Below are 16,952 nucleotides of genomic sequence, written 5' to 3' on the forward strand. Positions count from 1 at the left end.
ACACCGTTTCTTTCTTCCTTCTCGTTTCTTTTCCTTCGGTATTTCCTTTTTTTTCAGTCAGTCACCGGATGAAATACGTTAAGTAGCATGGTGCTAAGCTTGGCCCTCGATTGAATTTACGTATCCCGTTAGACGGACCGAATCTCGTCGCATTCTTCGATCGAGGTCACGGTTTCGCGAACGTGGCCAGTTGCTGCGGAACTTGTTCTCCTGCTGTGCCTGCGACTAAGATCGCCCAAATCGGCCGAGAACTACTAAACGGTGGTTGCCGGCTCGATTCGGAGTCGCTGAACTTAACGTAGCAGGCTTTAATTTCGCGTTAGTCTCGTCAGAGATCTGTACTCGTGTCTCGTGGTACAAAACGCTTGTAGCTTTCGTGTTTCTCTTTTTCCGAGAAAAAGTAATTAGCTGCTGTGCTGGTTAATCGAGACGATGAGAGATTAATTATATTTATTTATTTATATATACAATATATATATTTTTATGAAGATACTTTTATGAATGTAATTGGAAAGATGAAAGTCAATTTCAATTTCGATAATCAATCCATAGTTTAATTTCGAATAAAATAGAAAGTGTATTTAGATTTTGAAACGAAGATTTAAAAAGAATTTCTGTTAGGTTCTGTCGTTAGATCGCTATTAATTTCTCGACTCTAAATAGTTATCAAATTATGAATGACTATATAGAGAATGTAGCCATAACATAACGTCAATCATTCGAGTAGTAAATGTACACGTAAAAATAAGCAGATGCAAACAAAGCTGTGCAACGAAAAACATACAATTCTTGCAGTACTGATATTCAGATGCCAATACTCGAGATACTAAACTTATCGACGCGATCTGGTTCCAGTCATTTTAAAATCACGAGACATTCGAGAATTGTTTTTGTTTGCGTATTTTCGTTAAACAAACGTTGATATTTTTGGCTTAATTCGTTGACTTTCGTACCATTATCCTTCATGAATGTAAATGTTCTTCTTATGCCACATCAAATTTTCAGAAAATGGGGATATCAATGCGTTTGTACAATAACGAAAATTTTCCAACTGATTTTCGAAACAATTTATATATGCCATTTACAGCGAAAAGAATGACAATTGCTATGCGGCGCAACATAGTAACATTTCGCAATTGTAATCATACAGCGCGCGATAATTCAAGAAGTCAATCACGAAGCTGTCGACGCTCGTTCTACTGGAGATTCGAGTGGAAACGTTCACGGTTATCGAGAAACAGGTGTACACTAGTTTCGCGTTGACCTTTCGTGATTGCAGCCAGGGTGTTCGTGCAGGTGTTCAAACTATGCGCGATTATGAATAACAGCTTTAGCGTAACAATGACGACACGAGTCGAAGCGGTTGCTCCTACGAATTCACTTCTATTCAATCGCTTCTATTGCCGCGAATTCTCTGTGTTCGATAATTATTTCCACAGACCGCGTTGCAGCGCTACTTGAGAAAATGCTCAGTGGTTTCGCCTACGTTTCAGAAAACGCGTGGGATCGTTGATGAATCGTACGCTGAATAAATAGTCGAGGCGATACGGTCTACCAAACAACTCGTTGTCCGTGAATCATCTATGAGATAAATCCTGAAAATTGTACCACCTGGAGCGACCTATTCCTGTTTCTTTCTCCCTGCTAATTGGCGTTGATCGTTGTGTCCACGTTTAATTGGTGATTTATCGCGTCTGATTGTCGAATGATGTTGTCTGAATGAAATTATAATTTTCTACGTTCATATTTTATAGAGAATTTTGGTTTTCCCAGTAGTATCAACTGACGTTCCCAGTGAAGTAAGTCAGTAGACGGTGAATATTTATGAAAATTCAAGTTCTTATGGATTATAATATTTATAAATTAGCTGCTACAAAGTATCTTTATTTTGTTACTGTATACAGGATCCGACCGAGTAACACGTAAACGCGGGCACGCCGTGATTCCATGTGGGAAAATAAGAGAAAGGCATAGAATAAAATTCTTTCACAAAACGTTTGCGAGAAAAATAAATTTGAAAATTTATCGTACGCACCTATGAAACCAATTCTTAACTAAACACGTTCAAAGTTCATTTTCTTGTTGATGGAGCCCCAAGCGGAAAAATTGTATTGTATATTTTCGACTTCTTTTCACACATAGAATGACTTCCTGTCGATTATTTATTCCTGTCCAATTTGGAATTAGCCATGTTCACATATACTTGATAAACTTTCAAATTCGTTTTCCTTCAAAACTAAGCTGAGAATAAACAAATTTTCTCTTATTTTACCACAAGCAATCACGTTGTGTCCGCTCAACCACGTGTTACTCGGACGACCCCTATTTATTTTCGCATATTATACGAATTTTGGATATTTTTGCACAGTTCAATTTCCTATCAGTGCATAAAAATCCGCAGTCTACGAGCCACTAATAAAATTGCATAAACGTAATACCTTACAGACGTAGGTATCTCATCGTGAAACCAGACTGCAGTTCCTGAAATTACCATACTCAACACGTAGAAACTTAAGCTCTCTCAAAAACGACCAAAATGATCTGCTGGGAGTATCGTTTTATTCGTCGGAGTCGCGTTTACAGTTATCATTGTTTGATGGAATGCGACCTTCTTTTCCTGTTTTCGCGACGAGGCCAGCACTTGCAGAATACGCGTCTAAACCCGGAAAGGCCTTGGCTGGCACGTCCGATACGTCGATTTCGCGTTCCATCGCGATTAATAGCTCGTCGAAAATGGTACCGACGCCGCGTTATACATAAGGAGAGGTCAGCGAGGAAAAAATGTAATATATAGACATGGAGACGGCCGCGTGCGTCAGGTGTGTTTTCATTTGAGACGTTTCGCTCGCTAGTCGATTGCGAATTCCGTGGCTCAATAAAGCGACCTAATACAGTGGCTCTGATGTACGCAATCATGCGGATTTCGAAACATTCGGACATCGGGTAGGACCACCGCGTTGCGACCACATGTTTGCAATAATTACGCTTCTTCGTGCCATTGCGTATACTTCTCTTAGTGATTAATTCTTTTGAAAAAATTGGAAGAGAGAGAGAGAGAGAGAGAGAGAGAGAGAGAGAAAGAGCAGGGGAAACATTGTGAATATATAACGGGAATAATTTAAACACTCTTTTTAAAAGATAACCACATTCACTATTTTCGGAATAACAATAAGAATAAAAACTAAATTCCATGTCATCGAGTTTCTTCACACGTTGAACGATGTCTTCTCGTTTATCGACGTCATTTGTATTATACAACAAATTTTGGACTTTTGAGAACTTTTCGAATGGAAACGAAGTAACCTGGTGATTACAGATGAGTAGACTGGTGAGGAATGAGGACGAGCATGTTTTAATTGTGATTTACTTTTCTTTTTGATCCTGTTAATCACCAAGAAGCTTATAATTTTATTCATAAAATATCTGAAACTTTGAATATCCGTGCTAAATACTTTGATCATTGGAAACATTTCATACTCATACATTTTGCTTATTAGCTTAGTATGTTAACATGTCACGTAAAGATCATCGAGCATTTGCTGAAAATGTCACCTTGCAAAAAAAAAATATATATATATATTCTTTTTCTATTCTTCTATTTTCTTTTCTGAATTCGTATTATTTCTTTTCTGAATCAAGCTGAACCCTTTTGATCTCTAATATACGTAGGTCTCGATCAATGTTACCAGTTCCTGCAAAGAAATAAATGACAAGTAATTATGCCCATAGTTACACAGCTGAGAAGAATGATAGTTCGATGACGCAAAGAATTCGTTCGAATTGTTTCTCTTCGAAATTGGTAATTGTCTGTTGGTAATTATTTAAAGATCTAACACGATCGAACTTCGATGACTCGTGTGTTTCACGTAAATATGCGTTGATGTAATACCAGTTTCGTGGTGCGACAGTTGTTCGTGTTGAGTTCGTTTAAAAGTGACAATGTTTATTAACGTAGTAACATCCAACTTCCACATAGACTTCACCTTCTGTTAATAACTCATCTATAATGATTCATGAATATATCTTGTCGCACATTCGTGCCTCGCGATTAATCGACTTCCGCGAAATTCTATACGTGACTTGTCTCTAAACAAATCATTTCTCAGTAATCGAATCGATCTCGAATAATCGAACGAATGCCGCGATAAAGTAATGGTGAAACAAATAATTTGGTTTTAAAGTATACCCGCCAGATATTCGTTATACGCAGCCTTCAAATTTTCAGATTTGCAAATTTCAAATTTAACAAGACTGACATATATAAAAAACAAAAAAAAATAGCACGACTAAATGCCGTACCATTGTTCAGGAGCCACATTGATCAAGTCCATAAATTAACAACCAGAATGAAAGTTACGATGTTATAAATCTTATATTTTTTTTAGCTCAAAATTTACTATTATTTGCCATTTTCTCGCAACGAGTGAGCTTATCGAACCAACTGTCAGTTTGCTTTCTGACATGCTCAAATGAAAACCTAGCTAACGAGAGCAGTATGTATCATCATACTCGCTAAACTTCACCAAATCACCGCGCTCCCGTTCGTTTCATTCTGCCTTTCTCCCCGATCCCTCTCACTTTTCCATTCATCGTTACCCTTCCACTTACGACATCCACCGTTTCTGGAAATTCCATTGAACAGTAACGAACCACGAATTACGGGTTTATACCGACGTAACAGATTTCAAAGCGGCGGCGGTGGCGAGTAGCAACGAGTCTGCCGAGCGAGCGAGCCTACTAAACCCATCCCGATCGCGTTTTCCATTGCACAAGTGAATTTCGTTGCCTAACAAAAACGGTTCGCGTGGTTGCAACACGATCGTTCGTTCGTTCGTTCGCGAAACTCTTTGCCGGTAAGCAATTCGGCGTCCGCAGCGCGGCACCAGAGTACCTTGTGAAATGAAGCTAATGCACTTTCACCCGACATTGCGTTTCGCAACCTCCCACTTCGCGGTGAACACAAACCGTGCAAGCCACCGTGTCCTGCTCGTCGTTCGACGAGAGTCATTCCCTTGAGAACGTTTTGAGAATATTTCGTTTCGATTGTATCCCCGTTGCTTCGTATCTGGAATGGGTTGACGCGATACAATTAAAAGAAGAGAGAAAAAAAAAAAGAAAAAAAATTGGTGGTAAATGGAAAGAAGGAAGGTGGGGACGTGGAGCGAGATCCGGGAGAATAAAATTCTGAAAAAAAATTTCACCGCGCTGCTCACTGCACCTAATTTCATTAATTTCAAGCTGGATAAAAAGCGTGATTTCTCTTTCCGATTGCCGAGTGCTCGATGTCGATCGCTAGTGTTTTACCGTAGTTTCGAGGAAATCTGATCGAGTTTGGGTTGGTTCAACGTGGGTTGCTTTTTTTATGGAATACAAAAATTTCAAGTAATCGTAAAATGCAATGGATATGGTTTCAATATCGAGAATATTGAATCAACATTGGTAATAATTTACTATAATTTACCAGATTTGCCTCATTTCCCCTCACATCTGCCGTACATGTTTTCATATTTATGAACAGAAGCGTATACCTTAGAACGTCGTTTTGCTTGGAAAGAGTTTCGTTTTGGATTTGTTCGATGCGAATTAGCAGCCATTGCTTTTTAACTGGGAACAGGATTTCTTATTTTATGAAGCGTGTAATTGGTTGCAGTAGAGTATAGAAGTTGTGAATAACAGGTGAAACCTGTTACTATCGTGTCTTGAGTGTATGTTGAACAATTTTTTACTTTGCAATACTACTAACACTATGTCACATACAATGCAATGTAGTACAGTGGAACTTTCAGTGTCCGATTTAATAAGAAGATAAAGTTGCTCGAATAAGGGAATTCCCTGACGAAAGGGCGCTCGTCTTTTCTTTCGGTCGTCATTTTATATTTCGGAAGAAATAATGTCAATCACCGCGGTATGTAATACAAACACGATACACGATAAGAAGAATCGAGAAACGTCGATTCCAATAAATCTCAGTGACGATATGTCACAAAACACATTATACACATGCTCGTACATTAAATCGAAGTATTCAGAATTCTTGTCACAGGAAGAGAATCAATGTCAATAACAAACGCACGCTTAAAACCGACCTGCTGCGAAGTTTTAATTCAGAATTCCTCCTCTATCAGGCACACTTGCTCCGTACCGTGTTCGAGAAATTTTTCGCAGCGAATCTAGTCTCGCGACGTCACGAGCCACGAGTTTCGTGTCTAGTTATCTAACGAATTGTTACGTAACTGTGTTTTCAAAGCCGGCAACCGATGCTCGCACGCGTATACAGATCCCTTCAAATATTTGGATACAGAGGATTGGAGAAAAATTGGCATACAGATCTTGTGTATCAAAACAAAAACAAATTCCACATTTTAGCAACTTAAATAAAATCATTAATAAAATAAAATAATATAATAAAATTGTTATTGTTATTACTATTATCACTGTTGCTCTTCTTGTTATTATTCGTGGGTATATAATTATTTAGTATGCAATTCGGTTAATATCGTTTGCGATGGTAAGGACGCTGTCTATTAATATTGTATTAAAGGAGGATTGTAAACAGTTAAAAATTACAAAATTAATTGGCGTTTACTATTACATGGTTAATGTAGTTAAATCGGTCAAAGGTCGTACGACAAGTCTCTTGATGCAATAAACTACGATTTCTTCTGAAAGACGCTGACGTACTTAACTTAAAAAGAAACAGTAAAAATTCATGCTCGGCTAATATCCGCGATAATAAACTTGTTCGTTTGAATATGAAACGTATATATCTTCATACAAGTTATTCACAAGCGTTCGAGTACTTTCGCGAGCCTGTGTACATTGTATCGAACATTTTTCTTTTCTTGAAAATGTATCCCCAAATTATGAAACGCCCTGTATATATAACAAATGCGTCACATTGTGGTATGCACGCAGGAGGAAGGCGACGATCCTTCGCGTAAGAATTCGGTCTTGGAACCGTGAAAAGGTCAACGACTTCTTGCACGACGACGTCGAAATCCCGTGGTCGCGTCGCGTCGGGGCAAAACTGCGATGAATGGAAAGAGATAGGGCGGTAGACCGTCTTCTATCCTGTTTCAGATAAGCCTGGATAGAGCCGTGGAACGCGTGGAGGAGAAAAATCGCGGGTACAGGAGGGGGAGAAATTTGAAAGTGGACGGTGAAAGTGCGGTCGAGTGCAGCGCACGTGGCTCACGGCCAGAGAGCATGGCGACCTCGAGCGTACTTCCTCTTGCAGCCGGCTGTCCCCACTACCGTTCCTCGTTTTCAATAGATTTCCTCCTTTCCTTCGGTTTTCTTCCTCCCTGTCTGCTCCCACGTTTTCCCGGTACACCTCGATACGCTTCTTTCTGTTCTCGTACGGCAGACCCCTTTGATCGTCGTCTGCGTATGACCTTTGAACGTTCTTCCGTCCTCCTGCTGGCCTTTAAGCCACCGCTACGAAGGTGATAGAGTTCAAGCGGAAAAAAGGCCGCAACCGACCGACCGGCCTCCTCCTCCTTGCATATCGACTTTCGATAACGAGAGATCGGTCGTGTTAAAGCGGCTACCCACCAAACCCGTATTTCTGTGCGGAACGTTCGCAAAAGTTTTCGTCGAAACTGAAATAGACTGCAGCGAATGAGCGTAATAGGATTCTGTTTATTGCAATGATACTTTTAAATACTGCTCTATTAAACGACTCTTGATTGCTGGTTAAATTTACTTGTTTTACCGCCAAGAGAAATGTGAACGTTTTGAACAATTTGTAGCAACGGTTAGCAACATTGATGTTATTAAAAGGCAGTAGGAGAGGTCCGTGGAAATTGACTTTTTCGCCGATGCAACTAAATATATTTTGTTTCACCCTTTAAGTATTATAATAACTGCTTTGCATGTTTTATATATTTTTCCATATCACGTCCATTATACGTATCTCTATATATTTAAATTCCTTATACCATTCACGATCTACTATTAAATCTACTACTATTACTACTCCTACTACTATCGAACAACAATTTATAACAACTTTAACTTCTACCTACGATTATTTAAGATATTCCTATGTATCCACAATTTTTATTTACTGCATTTTGCAATCTTGCGTCTTGCAACAACATTCGAACGTTCACAATTCACAAGTGTTCACAATCCTTCGTACACTTCGTAGCTCCACCGATTGAAATTCACGTTAGCCAACTTTTGCAAACATTTTACTCAGCTAGAGGCTTTAAACCAATGAAACTAGTCTCGAGAACCTCATAGACGTAGATTTTCTTCGCCTCTGACGTCGTCGCGTTCCGCTTTTCTAATGTTTAATCGGTGTCAGCCTGGACGGCCTTGAACGCCTCTCTCGCATGTACGCACACGTTCCATGCCGCGTGAACATGTTTGAGGGGGCGCGGGTCGAGGGAACAGCTCGTTATCAAACGTTGAAGTCTTTTGCAATTACGCGGAATATTAAATCTGCGTAGGGAAACGCGGTAGTTGCGGTCCCATGAGCGTGTCGCGACGCTCACGATTGTTCATTTATGCTCGCGAAATTCGTCTGCACAGTATAGTTATACGCGATTATATACGGATTCGATCGAGTTGGAATTTCACATTGTTTCTACTTCTTGTTTCTACGTCTTCCTAATTTCGTTTGGAAATATCGAAAGATGGCATTTTTATCACGCGTACGAAGAGCTTTTGTAGGTAATTATACGTTGATTTTATATCTTCTTGATCGAAACATCTTGGATCGTACCTTTTTAACACCCAATATACACGTGTACGAAACTCCTAATTCACAAATTCGAGCACTAAATCCTTCAGGAATTGTCGCTATCCTTGACCAGCGCACGAAACTCAATGCCGCCTGCACAGTAGACCGCTTGGTTCACCTAAAAGCTCGAACTTTCAGTCGATTCCCACCACGCGTTCTCGAAAAGAGATTTCATTCACGAGGAGGCCCATAGAACGATGGAGCGATTAACGAACTGCGTTTGATCGATAAAAAATGAAAATAAAAAGCGCAGCGGTTTTCGGCTAGATTAGCTTCGATTGCGCTTAGATTAACTTCGATTGCGCTTCGAAAAAGCGTCTGCCAGCTGCGTGTACAGACGCATAGACGTATTTTAACAGTCGAGGGTAGTTTTCAAGCTTCTCTTTCTCCTCTCTCATTGTACTCTTTACGATTTTGTTTCTATCTACTAACCTTCGTCATTGATTCTGAATGTACGCAATCTTTGCTTCCATGATCTGTAATTGATACGCTGTTAGTTGTGCGGTTTCTGTACACTGAACTTTTACTTTTTTAATATGAATACGATGACACGTGAAATTAGAGAGAAAAAGAGAGAGAGAGAGAGAGAATTTTATATCGTGAGCTATGTATCGTTTTCAGTTGCTTCTTTTTATAAAATACGTATTTTCTTCGAAATAGAATATTCTACTAAAAATATATATAGAATGGAGCTGGCTGCTTATTACAGTAAGTCGTCCAAATTTACGCTCGAAATTGATTTCTAACGGTAGTCGGTGTGCGTGAGGCAACGCGACAGTGAGAATTTCGAGTGGAAACGTGGTGGCATGCGTAACATTCGTTACATGGCGTATTTACATGCCGAATTCAGCGGCGCGTGATTCCTATCTCGTCCCATTGCCGGTCAGCGGCCGGATTAAAATTATATAAGAGGCTTCCGCAGAGGTGGATCGGCCGATTTCGGACTGGAAATATCGATGTAGCCGGTAGTAGACCCCGTATGGATCCCACAAACCCTAATAAAACCTAGAATTATTATACTTTGCTACCGTTTATGGGCGGGATTTCATCAACAGGCTGATAGATCGGGGAATCGAGGAAATTGGAAGGCGGTTTTTCTTATTTGGAGGATGATTAACCTTTTGCCTTGAAATTTATCTTTCTAGTTGCTATTTAAACACTTTGTGTTGTGAAGTCCAAAAGATGTTCGAAAGACGTGGCTTATCGTTTACAAGAAAAATAGAATGATCGTCGAATTAGAACCAGTCAAAACTTTCGATTGACTGTTCTACTTGCAGATTTTGGATCTATTGGGTTGGCAACTAAGTGATTGATTACCACCTAATGACAAAATCCGCAATCACTTAGTTGCCAACCCAATAGATTCGCATACAGTTGTTAAAGGAAAACGACTATGTAGCTTAAGGGTCTTCACGCAACAGTTTGTTGAATTTTTAGGTTGCTGGATGCTAAGTTTATGGCTGTATAGATTTAGTATTGTTCTACTTTCTTGAATATATGTACTTATCCTCGTAAATAAGCTTCTTTCTTCTTTCTAAGAACACCACGACTATTTAAAAATACTATCGTTAGAGTTAAAGCGTAATATCCGTATTTATCTATATGTTGAGTTGAAAAATATGTACGCCTTAATAGAAAAGCGGAAAATTTTATACGCTTAAACGAGATTACAAGAGAATGCAGAAAAAAGAATTGAAATCGTTGGTTTCATTGAATAGGCAGGCCGGTCATTAAATTTCATTCGAAACCAAGGGATAATCGTATCGTCGATGAATTTTAAAGTAGCCAAGATGTAAATGTAGCCGCACGGCCAACACCGAACGCGGATATTAATTTCCTGTATTTGTATACACATAGTATTTAGTATGCCATTAACCGGTTAATGCACCTATCGACACGAGACCAAATCTAATTCTCTCGAACAAGGTTAAACGCCACTAACACGCAGCACTTTCGCGCAAGAAACGCTGCATTGTAATAACTGGCAAAAAGGCTGAAGATCAACCGTGTTTATCCTCGGTTATATTTATCCAAAGTAAATATAATTGGAAATTTGGTGAAAAATACGCGTATGTGCCAATATCTTTTGTAGCCACTGTATACAGTATCACGTTTAGGTTAACCAAAAATACAATGAAAATATATTTACTCTGGTTTCTTCTCGATATATTATCACTGAAGTATAAGCACAGAAATCTGCGTGTCTACGAACTCGAGGAACGCCAACATGGTTGCCCACGAGTCTATTCCAATTCTCAAACGTTCTCAAAATCCATCCATTCTTCTTACAAAGAATTTATTTTTAAATATCATTTTTTGAATAAGCTGACTAAGAATAACAAAGAAACTGATCTTTCGATCCGAAACATCGGTCGTGAACTTGCGGTGTTTTGGAATTCGCGGCTTCGGTTTTTTGAGAAGATAGTCGTAGGTCGGTAGCGAGAGGCTGCTGATCGCATGGTAGTTGCACAGCCTCTGTATCATGCGTTCCGTACAATTACAAGCGCGTACAGTGCGTGCGAGCGAATAAGTTCGAGATACACGCGTTTGAATCGGCTGGAAACCCGGTGAATGCTTTTTCCAAGGGCTCGACAGCTCGTACGGTGGATGCATTTGTGCAAGTCGCCCGGCCAGAGGCACGATAATGCGAATATAATGACGACGTTGCCACGGGTAAACTGTTTGCTGGCTCGGTTCCGATCGTTTTCTGCGTGGCCGCGTATACGTGCGCGGAGTTCAACGTTTCTGGATACGCGGACCCTTTCTTCCTTTTGCGCGACAGATGGAGCAGCCATTTCCTCGCTGTGTTCGGATTTTCAGATCGTTCTATACATTCATTGTGTCGCTTCTTCTCTTTAGTTGCGCTTTTTATTATGACGCATCAAGCATTGGATCATTCGTAGTCGTGGTTCGATTACTTTGACCAAGTTTCCTTTAAATTCCGTGTTCTTGCATAGCTAAACTACTGTTACCTGGTTATTTTATCCCATACCATGGTTATTATAGTATTAATATATCGTTTCTCTTTCCTTCAATTCTCATATTGAGCAATAGGACGTCGATCGAAAGAACGATTAGCGAAGAATTTGGAAAAAATCACTGATAAGAAAGATTAGAGAAGAATAATATAATAAACCCTGTGTGTGTGTGTGTGTGTGTGTGTGTGTGTGTGCGTGTAGAGGAAATTACTGCAACAGAAATGTATACCTTACAAAACTTTCGAGGTCCTTAATATCATCGATAAAATTACTAGGTAATTATACAAGAAAGTATTTATACAAATTTCTCGCCTGCCGAGCAACCAAAGGAATGGAAAACATTTCCGAGTAAGCGAGCTCTCATTAAGAGAGTATCCATCATGCGCCTAACAGTACTGGTATTTTTCAACTGATACATTTTCTCGAGGAAAAACGAGCTGATCGTTCCGGCGATCTCGTTTCCCGGCCAACGTGTAGGGTTAACTCGTGTCCGTGTACCTGTTCATCTATTATTACGACGTCTAATACCAATCAATTAGCTTGCGTTTCCCATGCGTTTGACGCGTTAATTGGAACTCGCTTCCAATTCGCAATGGTCAATATATTTGTACTTCTTCATTGCTTTTATCCAAATACAATCTTGCTTTTTCTTTGTAAGATTATGGTGTTTCCACTTATCGTTTAACCTTTGAAGTTGCATTTGTCCACTGCCGCGTATAGTGGAAAGAACAAATAATAAGAAAAGTAAAACTATATAAGATTACGTTTAATAAATTTGTTCGTCTAAATCGCTTAAATTAGACTCGTTCTGCGACAGCGCAACAGAAGTTGGGTGTGAATCATGCCTCAATCCGGTCATCTTTCATCGTCCATTTTTCATCTAAACGGTCTACAGAGGAATTTGCGATTGGCAATACGGTTGTACATTTTATCTCTTATTATCGAGTTTCTAGATTTTTAAGTCGAGTGGAATCGCGAACTTGGCAATTATTCAAATGATATCCGGCCTCTGTTTGTTTTATTGCGATTAGAAAGGTAACATATGGGTTACGTCGTTTGCGTAACTTGCTCGATTTATTACCTTTTCGTTTTGCACGTACATTGGATCGTCATCAATTTTGCAATTGCGTTAATTTATTAAATCAGTCGACCTGTTACTCGAAATTGCCTTAAGATAATATTTCCTGTGCAATTTCCTTTTTTCTCTAGTTAATTCGCATTGTTCAATCGAGTAAAAGTTAATTCCAAGGATTTCCTTAGTATCTTCTTCACCTATACTTGAACAGTAATATTAGGTTGTCCGAAAAGTTTCTTTCGTTTTATATGGAAATAATAGACGCGCAATGTTTTTTGTTTTATATGGAAATAATAGACGCGCAATGTTTTTTGTTTTATATTACTTTATTGAATTATGCAGGATCATAATAATAGAAATATAACGCAATAGATCATACCTAATTCGATAAAATAATATAAAACAGGAATTGTTGTTCATCTATTATCATCTTATGAAACAAAAGAAACTTTTCCGACAACCTAATATCTCCTACGTCATATATCATCGAATGGAAATTCTGCCAAATATCGCGAGCTATCAACGAGCCACGTTAATCGTTGAAAAGTGTCTTGAATATCCATAAAGCTTAGAGCGCTTAGCAAGATCGTTCGCACGAGAACTCGTGGAAATCGTTCGACGTTTCGTTTGATAATTATATCAGATTGTTCTGGTGGATGAAGACAAATCGAGTTGTATCGAAGAGGAAGCGAAGGAAAACGCAAATAAAACATTGCAAATGCGGGAAACACAGGCTGACGTAACTCGCGCATGAATAACGCGTATCTCTCGGGGCTAGTTCGCTCCTTGGTCAGGAATGCCGCTCGCGAGCCGAGTAATTACGAGGAAGTAATCACCGGCGTGGCGCGATTAACCGGCCGGCGCAGGTGAATCGGGGGAAAGTGGGAATCGCGTGCCGCTCAAAAATCCAAACTTTCTCCCGAGAATCGAATATGACAATCCGGTTGTCATTGCTAAGAATTATTATAGTACGATAGATTACGATGTGTTGTTGGTAACGAGAGTCAAGCTATATGTACGTAGATTGAAAAAAGAGTGTTTGCTTTCTAAAATTCGGTAATTTTATAATACGTGTAAATTTTGAGTATGACATTCCATCTTATGAGAGTACGTTGATCTTGTTGCAGACGATGAGGCTGACTAAACGTATAGACGAGGTCAGGTTGCTCGAGTCACGTAAGAGCGCCCGACTGGCTGATCAGGATACGGATTTCGCTAGACTCGCTGATATGGCTGGTGATCGTAAGCGGGCGTCTTCCCACTCCATCGATGTACCACACGTGATTGGGTAAGTCTCTAATTGGTCCCATTTATTCACTTCATTTGTATCAACTTCATATCACACGAACCGTGTCTGCGAATTTCAAATTCGAGTCATAAACTGAGTTAGAACAGTCATTCGGATAATGATAATTCACAGAAAAGATGTCTTATAATCTTCTTAATATTTTAACAATGAATTTCCTCTCTCACGAAACCTTTGCACTTCTATTCTTCTGTTCCTTTCATCTTCACAACGATCCTTTCGCGAGCCAACTAACTCAAAACCAATATCCGTAGATCTCCCATCACTCTCAAGAATTCCAATGATCTTTCAAATGCTACGCGCAATTCCCATTCCCAAAATCCAATGGATCACCGCTAGCTACACCCTTCCGTTAGAACATTAACCGTCAAATAGTAAGTATAAATCAACTCTTGCAATGTATCGACCTTAATTCAACTAAATCTTATCGAACGAGGTACGACATAAGATTCATTTGCTTTGCTTTAATTTTACCAATTGACATGCTTCAAGCATCATTGGTATTTTTGGAAGTAAAAGTACAAAGTGATCCACGATCATTAAGGAGTTTCGAAAAATTTGCTTTTAAAGCAAAGAAGCCAAAATTGCAGCGTGTCCGCGAGAAGATCGTGAGCACGATATACGTCTATTGTTGTAACCGAACGCGATTTCATTCTCCCTTCAAAAAATTCTGGATGTTCCTTCGGACCCTTCCACGCTAGATTTAGCGTGGGTTCGTGTGAGCCTGCGTGCACGCACATGTAGACACATACCACACCCATACATACGTATATACAGGGTGAGTCGTGCAAAGAGCAACGGTTAGACATTTTTGGTGGTATCGGTAACGTGGAAAAATATCGGCAAACGAAGTTAAAGTTCTTTAACAGAACAATTTTTTAAGGTGAAGAAGATTTCAAGATTGCTGTCCTAAAAAATTGATCATGAAAATACATAGCGACAACCATATTAGAAACCACATGAATGTGTATGTGAACGAATTCAATGAAATATTCAAAATCATTTAAGAATACAGGTGAGAAAAAAGCAATCAAAAAGTACATGTATATGTTCAATTCACGTGTTCTTCGTATATTTTTGATTATGCTAATATTTAAGAGAAATTGTAGTCGTTCAATTGTAGTCGTTCAAAAACACGTTTAGAATATACTAGATCGTCCCAAAAGTTTTATAAGAAAGTAGTAGATGCACAACATTTTTTCTTTTATATTATTTTATTAAATTACGTTTGATCCATTTTATTCTATTACTACAAAATGGATCATATATAAATCCATGAAATAATATAAAATAAAAAATATTGTGCATCTATTATTTCACTTATGAAACGAAAGAAACTTTTGGGACAACTTAATACATTACGCTTATGCATATTTAAGGCTGTACAAAAAGGTTCGCGAAAGAATCAGCAATTTTAAAATCTTCCGAATGTTTTCACATAGCGTAGAAATATCAGGCTTCGTAAAACACCTCAGCTTTACTAGCGAACGATTTTTTATATTGTGTATTCATGTTCTTGAGAATAAATTTTAAATAAAGATCAATCGCCTAATAGGTTTCGTCTAATAACACTTTCCGGTGTTTTTAATATTCTCTGAAAGATTCTATCGTGCTTTGCGTGCCTCACCCTGTATACGAGCGTGCACGTCCCCATATTCGATCTGTGTGTGCGTGTTCCGCCTAAAAATCGAAGGTATCTCTCCGGCTAGTTCGAAAAAGGCTGTGCGCGCACCCACACGTTGCACCAGGGGAGCGTTAAAAGGCGTCTGGTTGCCAATCGTTAGACCGTGAACGCACCCTCGCCGGACACCTGTCCCTCGCCTTTCCACCGCACGCAGTCGTCCAAGTGCTTTCGTCTCTCACCCTCGTGAAACGTCCCGGAATCCGATCCAACCGTCGCGATTTGGCCAGAGGGGAACGCGTTTCGTGGGATCGACGAGCGCGGAATTTCTACGGAGGCGGGCGAGAGCTTTGACCTTTACGAGGGGCGGGGATTTTGTCTAGCAGGGTATGTTGTCCTGTTTTTAGGTTCGTTCGTTCGATGATTTCGAGAAGTTATACGGTCGATGACTCGAGGGATCGAACGATGATTTTAAAAATCCTAGCGTTTCAGAGGTTTGGTCTTGACACGGAGCTGTTATTGGTGAAAATTTTGTTTCTATCAAATACACGCTTTTTAAATAAAGATTTTTAGGAACTGATGTTAACCAGCCAGATATCTTTGGATATTTCGATAATTCGATTAAATTTCTTAACTTTATTTAGAAACGTGCTTAGGAATCTTAAAGAGAAACTTCAGATTATTTCGTCGCAAACAAATAGCAAGCGTGACAAATTCTTGAAAATGTTACTTTCCTTCGCGTCCCTTGCCAAGCGGTAAATCAGCGAGTATTTATACCAAGCTAATGAAAATTTTATTTCTGGCTGCTGTTATAGGTCACCGATGAACCTAGACTTAAGTTTTTATGTCCCCATAAAGATGGAAATAAAATAAATATATGACTTCATGAAGGAAAGCTACCGAAAACAATATACGATGACATAAAGCAAATTCTTTTTAACAATGTTTTCCGAACCTTAAGAGACTCAAGGCTATTAAACCGTGTATCCTTCCAGGTGTCTCGTGCCGTATACGAAGGTAACCGAAACTGTACAGTTGCTTAGAAGTGTAGCGGTAGATTTTATGATTTAGGACCGAGAACTGTGAAATAACAAGTCGCGTTGTAGCGTTACAAAACCGTAATTTCATTTTTATGGCGTGGTACGACCGCCATGAGACAACTTAGTTCGTTGAAACCTCTTTGACTGCACTTCGTAGGGGGATATATCTGTCCGGTAAGACTT

The 16,952-nt window shown here is 39.3% G+C and overlaps 1 protein-coding gene across 2 annotated transcripts in view; it reads left to right on the top strand.

The window, feature by feature from the left end:
* Glut4ef (Glucose transporter 4 enhancer factor) overlaps window positions 1–16,952 on the top strand; it is a 94,507-nt gene that overhangs the window by 21,818 nt on the left and 55,737 nt on the right. For both annotated transcript variants that reach the window (XM_072000156.1, XM_072000155.1), the window contains exon 2: window positions 13,930–14,090. In XM_072000156.1, coding sequence (XP_071856257.1) covers window positions 13,930–14,090 — 161 coding nt within the window. The remainder of the gene's footprint in view (window positions 1–13,929; window positions 14,091–16,952) is intronic.

The sequence above is a fragment of the Bombus fervidus genome, chromosome 3 (genome assembly GCF_041682495.2).
Source record: "Bombus fervidus isolate BK054 chromosome 3, iyBomFerv1, whole genome shotgun sequence".
NCBI lineage: Eukaryota > Metazoa > Arthropoda > Insecta > Hymenoptera > Apidae > Bombus > Bombus fervidus.